Source organism: Pteropus medius, unplaced genomic scaffold (genome assembly GCF_902729225.1).
Source record: "Pteropus medius unplaced genomic scaffold, Ma_sr-lr_union100, whole genome shotgun sequence".
Lineage (NCBI taxonomy): Eukaryota > Metazoa > Chordata > Mammalia > Chiroptera > Pteropodidae > Pteropus > Pteropus medius.
Window position 1 is genome coordinate 13,847,284 of NW_024349804.1, and position 9,511 is coordinate 13,856,794.

General features: G+C 49.7%; 1 protein-coding gene across 1 annotated transcript in view; it reads right to left on the reverse strand.

Annotated features, from left to right (window-relative positions):
• The window catches only part of HTT (huntingtin), a 115,764-nt gene that overhangs the window by 46,070 nt on the left and 60,183 nt on the right, over positions 1-9,511 (reverse strand). Inside the window, exons 29-35 of the mRNA XM_039838245.1 lie at positions 8,882-8,959; positions 8,173-8,396; positions 6,815-6,893; positions 6,514-6,675; positions 4,372-4,427; positions 3,128-3,276; positions 1,225-1,361 (exon numbers count right to left, since the gene is read on the reverse strand). Of these exons, the coding sequence (XP_039694179.1) occupies positions 1,225-1,361; positions 3,128-3,276; positions 4,372-4,427; positions 6,514-6,675; positions 6,815-6,893; positions 8,173-8,396; positions 8,882-8,959 (885 nt within the window). The remainder of the gene's footprint in view (positions 1-1,224; positions 1,362-3,127; positions 3,277-4,371; positions 4,428-6,513; positions 6,676-6,814; positions 6,894-8,172; positions 8,397-8,881; positions 8,960-9,511) is intronic.

Here is a 9,511-nt window from a genome sequence, read left to right on the forward strand (position 1 = left end):
GTACCTCCTTTCATAAGAATTATGTGTGGTTGAGCACGAGTTTATTAGTGATCTTTTAAACAGATAGCTGTATTTGCAAATAAAGTTTTACTGGCACACAGCCACACCCCTTTGGTGAACATTCTGACGAGGACTGCTTTCGTCCACAACGTCTGATGTGAGGAGTTGCAACAGACGCCGTATGGTCTGCAAAGCTTAAAGTGTTTGTCATCTGCTTGTTTAGAGACAAGTTTGCTGACCTGGTGTACAAAATACAACGGCTACAAAGTAAGAGACATAGCCACCGAAGCCCACTGTCCATGCCGCCCTGTGTCCCACAGCCTCCTCCCCTGCAGGGGGCCACCGAGCTTCAGCTGCCCAGGGAGCTCTCCACGAATCCCGGCTCTTGACAGAAACCAGAGCCCACTCTGTTCCCTTATACACCAGGCCCGGAGATTCTGGAACACGTGCGGCTGATAAGCCGCCCTCTAGGCCTCCCACCACCCAGCGTGCCTGCCGAGAGTCAGTCACTGGTTCTCAAACTTTTCTATGGCAATTGTAGTTGTTATTGTAATTATGGGATCTAATTAAACACCAAGCATTTAATTAAATATTAGATTAACCAAGATGAGAATGTACAAAGAAAGTGTTTCTATGAAAAAAGCTTAGGCTTTATAAGGATTCAAAGACGAATAACTAAGAAAAGTTACAGAATAAGTGAGGCTGGGCCACTGTACAAGCCGAAAGACACGAGTCACTAAAGAAGCCAGAGTTCCCACTTCCACCGCCTGGCCCTCCGTGACTTCCGGCCCCGCCTTAAGGAAAGCAAGGCCGGAAGCAGCTCAAGGAAACAGCCCTCGGGCCTGCATCAGCATGGTGGAAAACAAAGTCTTCAAATTATTTCAGATTTGAGATTTTTTTAAAATCAGTTTTTAGAATTCTGTCATTTGAATCAACATTTTCCAATTAATCGATTCTCGGTCCTCGTTTTGGAAAAGAGGGCCTCCACCATGCTCAGTCCCTCGGCTGAGCTGTGACTGTCAGTCAGCTGGGTGGCAGCGGCCTCCCCACATGGCTGCACTGCTTACAGACAGACCCTACCAGACTGTCCACTCCCTGGCGTCTCCCCAGCCCGAGCACCCAGGCTGGCGCAGGGCAACACCGCTGACTCGGGAGAGCGGTGCCCAGGCCAGCTCCTCTGCCCCTGCGGGGACAGGGGACAGTGGCGCCCTCGCCCCCTCTCACCTGATGGTACTGGACGAGCCTCAGCAACATCGACACCACCACCTCCTTCTGGGTTTCCAGCTCTTTTCCTGCGTCGGCTTTATTGGTTCCTCTTAACACGAAGAGGTCGTGGACTATGGGCTGCAGAGCCGGAATGGCTGTGGGGACAAAAGTCAGGCTGAGAAGGTGTTGATCCCGCAATAGGTAAATGAAAGGACTGTATGCCACCAGAATGCCTGAACTCATCTGATCTGATTAGAAGCTTTATGCAGGGAACGTTAAGACTGGTATAGAGACCAGGGAAGACCAGGTGCTATAGGAGTAAAAAATAAAAAAATAAAAATAAGTAAGGGATTGTAAGCTGATAAAGTCCTTGCAATCTATAAGGTCAACCAAGGGTGGCCTCGCCAAAAATAAAAAAAAAAAAAAGAAAGAAACAAAGAAACAAAGGCAACCTTAATCCAAATTTGGCTTCTGATAAAGGATCTTAAGGTTATGAATGCTGTGAATTGTCAGTATACCATCATGGAAGGCCATAAGTCTTCCTCTGACACTTCTTGATAATTTTGTGGAATCTTAAAAAAATAATAAAACTAGAGTTTGTGATGCAACATCACTTCTGAAAAAAGGATAAAATTTAAAAGTCAAATTCTAAATAAAAAAACATTCCCACTAACTAAAATAGCAACAGCCTACTCACACATAATCTAAAGATTCACCTGAAGACAACAGATACTTCTCCACCAGAAGATTTTAGGTTTCTGCGATGATTTCAGTGATTAAACTCACTCTACCACTAGACCGAAGTTCCTCCCAAGTCCTGTCTTTATCCCAAACAACAGCCAAAATAAATTCTTTAGTCCAATACCACCACGTGAATAAACACCCTAAGAAATGTTTTTCGTAAGGATGGATGGAGCCCAATCACGTCATCAAGATTACTGATAGTATTGCCCTCATGACACGCGCAAGCGAGCACACTCACACCAGTGACACACACAGCACACTTGCTGACTTTCCCACAGATGACCAAGCTTTCCAGTAGAAAGCAGGGGGTTCTGGCTGCCCATCAGTTCTGAACCCAAAAACCCTCTGATCCAGGATGCCTTAGTCACCCCTCTGCACTGTCAACTACATCCGGGGACCCTAAAGTCCATCCAAGCAAGAATGTGTACTTTTGCTGAGGCACGAATCTTGGCCCTTGTGAGACCATGGCAAAGGTGACTCTAGTGTGGAAACAGAGATGGCCCAGGCCCCTCCGCCACCTGCGGCAGAGCAGGTGCCAGCTCGTCTGTCCACCCTCCCGCATGCATGCTGAGTGGACAGCACTGCACGCAGCAGCACTGTGTCCCCATCTGTGGTTTGCAGCTCCGAGGAAGTATCCCCACCAAAGGTCAAAAGCTGACAGGGTCCCAACGGTGGAGCCAGAGAGGAGGCAACAGAAGATGCTGGGGGTCCATTTAGGAGTCCAGAGAAAGCCCTCGGCTCGTGCTCGAACCCACACAGCCGCGTTCCACAGGCTGGTAAAGGGTCGCCTGGGCAGCTGACCACTCTCTGCGGTCCTCGTGGACGTGCCTACAACATAGCAACCAGGTGACAGGGGTCCTGAGTCAAGGCCTAACCCTAACTCCAGATACACCAAGTAATAAACCAGAAGTCCTTACAAACATCGGGACATTTTTACATTGTGTTCTATATGAAAAGAGTATTCATGTCAGTCTCTATCTGTACCTGACATCATCTTATTGTTTCTTATATTTTCACCTCCTGAGAGTAATGCTCTCTCCACATGCACACACACACACACACAGCCTACAAAGCACAGAGCAGTTGTGGACACAGCTGGAACTTGGTGCATTGAAGACTAGCCCTGCTGAGCACATCATGGCTACTGAAGACCACAGTGCAAGGTTTGTGCCATTACCATGTGTCACAGCCTTCCTCCCACTGGCCATGATGCCATCACAGAGCTGAATGATTTTAGGAATTCCGATGATCTGTTTTGAATGATAGCGTTCATAAGATAGTAATACCAGGAAGAAAAAGATGTTTGGAATAATTGCCTCTGATTCCCTAGAAAGAAAAACATCCATTGAGACAATTACTTTTAAGATTAAGATACATAATCGATGAAAACAACGAAATACTCCTGGCTCAAGGTTGAGAGGGACAAAGTGCCTATCGAGGAGCCCTAGCAATCTGTCTCCCCGTTTTACATCTGGAGCAGGCCCATCTCGCCCACGTGGAGAGCTCAGTGATCCGCAGGGCTGAGCGAGAGTGTGCAGACAGCACCCGGCCGCGTTCGTCCCCCCTCCGCCCCTCACTCTTCAATAGAAGATGAAACTCAGAGGAGGAAAAGCAACTTGCCTCAGATCAGGCAGTCAAGGTGTCACAACATTAGAATAAGAAAGTGGGTCTCCAGACCCGAGGGATTCACGAACATTTCCCTCCGCACTGCTTCCCTATCTACTTAAAGTAGCTCAGAAACAAAAGAATTTTAATTTTCGATAATTATACACTATAACTGCAGATATTAAAACCCTAACCTGTCTAGCAAGGAAAGCTCAATAAGTAAAGTGCATAGTAATTATCCTTAATAAAGACAACCATATCTAAAAATGATTTAAGAAATTAAAAAAAAAAAATCAGTGTTTTTCCAGATGAGATTGCATGTAGCAATCTATTATCATAATTAAATGCTTTGAAACGTGAAATGAAAACTGACAATATGTAATTACCAAATGCACAAATGCTTCTAAATAAGTCTTTCGATACTTATTAATTCTTAAGACACACAAAAATGCACAGCATATTAATCAGACTTCCATTAAAAAATACCTAGCAAAAATGCCTAACAATCCTTTAAAACAGGGGCCCCCAATCTTTTTGGCACCAGGGACCGGTGCTCCTATGAGAGTCTAACGCCTGAGGATCTGAGGCGGAGCTGAGGCAGTGATGCTGGCGCTGGGGAGCGGCTGCACATACAGATGAAGCTTCGCTGGCTCACCTGCCGCTCACCTCCTGCTGTGCGGCCTGGTTCCTAACAGGCCATGGACTGGGCCCAGGGGATGGGCAGCCCTGCTTTAAAGTATGTTCAGGTTATTAATCTAAAATTACATGTACTTACGTACCAAGGACAAGAAATGTAAAATCACAAGATGCCGTTACCTGAACTGGCCTACTTCAATGTATTCGAACTGCTTCAGCACAAACCCAATGAACACCTGTGGCGGGAAATAAAATTTTCACGTCAACGATGAAAATGCGCAAACGAGGCCCCGTCCTCCTTCTCATTTGTGCAACCATCTGACCAGCCTCCGGAAAGCACATGTACCTGTCTGCATACAAGAACGCAACGTATTCTACCATCAGACTGGGCGATTGCAGGACACTTCCAGAAATCCCGAAACACATCCGCTGAACACTGAGGTGAGACCTCTTTGGAAAAACAAGTAATAAACCCCAGGAGACACGTCGGGCAGCACCCAGGGGCCACGTGTGGGAACTCATTTGTTCCACTTCATGGCAAAACGAGCGGCACAGAGTTCCTGACACCCGCTGGGCAGCGAGATGCCCAATGCGACCTATCTCCTCCCTCCCAGGAGCCCGACCCTGAGGTGCTGCGAGGTGAGCGACAATCTGGGGGACAGTGGCAGTGTGTCAGGACGGGGTTAGAGCCTCTTCTGGGTGTCTGCATTCCAAGCACCCATCTGCTCTCTCCAACCTGAAACAGCTCACACGTCCACCGTTTTCTCCCAGGCCCTGGGCGTGGCACAGACCACACGCCGCAGGTGCTCCATAAACCATTCTCTCAATTGAGTTCAATGGTCTGTCTGGCCACTCTAGTCTTCCATTCTTGTTCAGAAAAACCAAAATTGTAGTGGGTCCTGAGAACTGGGGAGCACGGGTCCTGAATCATGAAAGTGAATCAGAACAAAACGCGAGGCTGAAGCGCTCACGGCAAGAGACAAAACAAAACAAAAACAAAAACAAAAAACACCTAACGTTGCAAGTGAGGGGGTGTGGGGGCTCAGCCTTGCTGCAGTGAGGCGGAAAAGTGCTGGGACCCCGGGGGGAGGCACGAGCTTCAGAGCAGCTCAAGGCATCCGCCGAGAAGCACGGCCTGGAGGCCATCTGAGGCTGTCCTCTCTGAACGTTTAAGCATCAGGTGGAGATTTGAGAAAGAATGGACAGGCCGCCAGCTCTGGCCTCCCCGGGTAGCAGTGCTGGCTGCGGGCCCCAGGCTTCTTCCTTAAGCTCCTGTCGCAGGCCCCACGGTCACCGTACCCCACAGCTTCAGATGAGGGCTTCTCCCCACGAGACGAGACGAGGCGAGCAACGGGAATAAAGGCCCCAAACATTCCCCAAAGAGCATCTTTCCCAAAGAAGAAACGGCCCTTTGGAGCCAGATTCTGGTAACGGGGGCAGACAAGGAAGACAGGCACAGCACTGCCCTCCACGGCTCTGCATCAGAAGGTGACGGCCCGGGCACCTGCGGGGAAGTCAGCACCCTGGCAGTCTGCGCCTGCTCCTGGAGGACACCCCTGAGGTGCGAGTCGATGCTGACGAGGCACCATTTCTGTCCAGAAGAAGATGAACTGCAGCACTCCGACTCAAAAACCTCCTGCCTCTCGCAGGGGAGTGACTGAGGCCCTGGCCCAATGGCGACGTTAGCTCTAGTGACATAGTAGGCGTGGGCTTTGGTTTAAGAGCATGTGCGTCAGGGAGCAATGCAACTGGCCAGAGTCACATCCCCACAGCCACCACGTAAGGAAGGCTGGCAGTGGAGTCCCACCTGGTGAGAATGAGCCAATGCTCATGCTAATGGCCTGCGTGGGGACCCAGGAGCACAGGGCTCTGTTAGTGTCCCGTTAGAGCATATTCGTTTTTAAAGAGATGAGCTAAGTGCAGACTGCTTGAAACTGAACGTCATAATGGATCGTCTGTTTGAAATAAGTCTCTGGATTTTGTAAAACTATCCCCCAAATGATACATTTTCATTGCATCTTTCGATTTAAATTCAGATTATCTTAGAGTAGGGAAGAGGGTGAAGACAGGAAACACTTCTGGCGAGTACGTAAAGGGTGACCCTGAGACAGCGCCTACGGACGGAGCGCTGAGGGTGAGGGCGCTGGCACCGCTGAGGTGCGCTGCCCAGCCTGCTGCGTCGACTGGCCAGGAAGCCGGTGACCGGCAGCGACTGGTGCGGGGAGAGCCACCTGCATGTTTAAGGAAGTCTCAGTGTCTTTTTGAGATTATTTTGATTAAGTTATGAGCAGGTATGGCAGATAAAAGACAAAAGTGACAAACCTGGTCTGAATCCAGAAGACAGTAATTAACCCGCAGCTGAACCAGCTGTGCCAGCAAATCCAGAACCTGCTTCTGTAACTGCACGGATGTCGTTGTCGTGTACTGCTTCAATGCTTTTATAACCAGAGGCTCAAATAAACGAATGTGATTGTGAATAGCATTCTACGAAAAGAAGCAAGGAAAGAATCCATAGTGAGTCTACAGCTGAAAAAGCTTCGGCAACCAACCCGGATGGCGTCGGACCCGATTCTCCCCGTAGCGCTACCGCGGCCACCCGCGCTCACCCGCGGCGCCTATCTACCTTATCTGCACGGTTCTTCGTGACACTCGTGAGGTTTGTCTTCAGCTGGGTGGACACCTTCTGGAGTACGTCAAACCACCTGCCGGAGAGGAAAAGGGCGCAGGGAGAATGACCTTAGATACGCTCCGCACACTCAGCAAACCCCAAGTCCCCTCACGCACACTCACAAAATCAGGACACTGCAAAGTCAGGAAGGGCTTTGACAGCCACTCGACACAGTGGCATAATGTGCTTCTCTTAGTGAAGATGATTAGACTGCGCTGAGCTACAGCTGTCAGCCTTCAAGGCCGGTCACCTGTGGTAGACCACTCCAGACCGAGCTGCTTCTGCTACAGGACACTCATGACAGCCCAGACTGCAGAGGGACTGGGCCGGTGATGGTCATTTGAAAGAGTCAGAGATTTAGAAACAGCACTCGATTTTCTTGGAAAAGAGTTTTATTTACATTAATTACACTCTTTTCTTTGTAAGAAATACAGATGAAATTAATGGCAGTAAGATACAGTCACACACACCCACTTATTTTTTATTCACACCTGTATTACTAAACAGAGGACTTATGAGCCTTATTCCTGACACTTGGACACACAGTAAGTGCGTCCCTGGCACACAGCCTGGGCCTGGGCGCTGGCCTTGGTCCCTGATGCTAGTGTGCTCACTGTGGCTGTCTTGTTAATACATCTACAAAGGGACAAAAGGAATTCTGTATTACTGCACGGAGTAGTAACTCAAGAACCTACTAGTAATTATGGTAATTTAAAAAACAACTACTGTATTCCAAGTATCAAAAACACAATCATAAATTTAAGTGAGAAAAGACTTCTTGCCGTAAAGTTACGAAATACAAGTATCATCTGACACTTCCACACTCTCCAAATACCTTACACACCAGCACCACTGTGCCATGTGGAAAGATTCTTTCACCTCAGTTACAGACCCGAAAAGTGCCCCCAACACACAGCACCTTACTGTAAGAAAACAAGGTGAGCACTGGGAAATAACGAAGTGCTTTTAACATACGAGGACACTGTATGTCCCCGTTGTGGCTTGTCGACAGTTGGGCAGTGGTGGCCGGCTGCTTTGCAAGGAGCCGATTCAGTCTTCTTTGCCCTCTGGCCTAGCCCCCTGCCACCCGAGACTCCCCACTCATGTGCGCACGCCTCTCTGAAGGCAGTGGCTGTGCCCTCGCCATCACCGTAGTGACCGTATTTCTTCGAGTTCTTTGAACACAGCAGACTATTAGAAAACGTCAGCTAATTTCTTTTCGTCTTCTATAAATTGTTCACTGCTTGGTCTTTTGTGTTTCGACCACAGACCGTTCCCGACCCCAGCGCCACGGCCAGGACGGGCGCACTCACCCCGAGGTGTCGTGGTCCTGCTCCGCCTGCACCATGTTCCGCAGGCTGGCGTCCGCCAGGGCCTGCGTGAAGTGGGTGTACGGAGCCATGAAGCAGTGGTGGTACAGGCCCGGCCGCACGCTGGAGGAGCCGAGGCGCTGTGCGCGGCCCTGACACTTGCTGGGGTTAGAAGATAAGCCATCAAACTGGGAGGCCAAGTTTGTCCCAAAGAGAGTCTTCAACAGCTGGAGTGAAAGAATGAAGCCATCGAGATGTCACTTCATGGAGCACGAGCAACCCTCCCAGATAAACATCAAACCCATCTGAGAATAACCGGGCACGTCAGCAAACACGCAGACCGGGACGTTCTTGCCGAGAACTGTGATGGACAGCGGGGCCGCTGCCGCGAAGGGCAGCTCCCCGTCAGGAGCAGCCCTGGCAGTCTCGAGTCTCTGTGACTTGGATGAGACCGGGTGTTCTAACACCTGGAGGGACACCGAGATAGCTGCCACGTAGCAACGGTGTGGCAGCACTTCTTTACCCTCTGCCCTCCATGGTGACAGCCTCCTCTTCCAGGACAGTGACAGGAAAGGACCCCTCTGGGCCCGACAATGGAGTGAGCAAAGGAGTGACAGACAGGTGAGGCTGCCAAACACGTGACCAGGAGCATCACGTCACCATGCCTGCAGTGAAAGGCTTAAAAGAAAAGGACAGCAAAGTACGTTCTCACCTGTTGAACACAAACAGTTGCCATCATTGGTTCTCGATTGAAGCAGGACTTCAGGTACCCTAGGATCTCCTCAACGCACTGTGGGAAGTAAGGCAGAGACGTACGGTGACTCTGGGTGACACCTCCTGGCGTGCATCCTAGCCTGGAAGCACCTCATAAACTGACTTCTAACAATGATGCGTTCCACAGACGCATGTAGGGGGCTTGCCACCTCCAGGCTCTCCTGCCGGCACCGGGGTGAGGGAGCAATGCGAACAGGGTGTGTGCCGACGTGTGCTCAGAGAGGACTCAGGGACAGGAGTGCAGCGTACGGGGGGATGCGATCCCGGCACGGTGGCCAGATGGTCCCACTGAGGCGGGGCCACCCCTAAATCCTTTGACGAGCTTCACTCTGCGGGACAGTAACTGAGTATCAGCAGAACAGAACGCCGACTAGCCATGAAAAATCACTGTGTGCACCAAACTGACACGTGAAAAAAAGCACAGGAGTAAACGAGAAGAAACATTAAAATTATGTGTATGATGACTAAAACCAGGTCAGTTCTATGCACATCAAAAAAAGATTTAGAGAAATGAAAACATCTGAACTTTACATATACTGTATTTCAGTTAAAGGAGATGCAGGTTTCG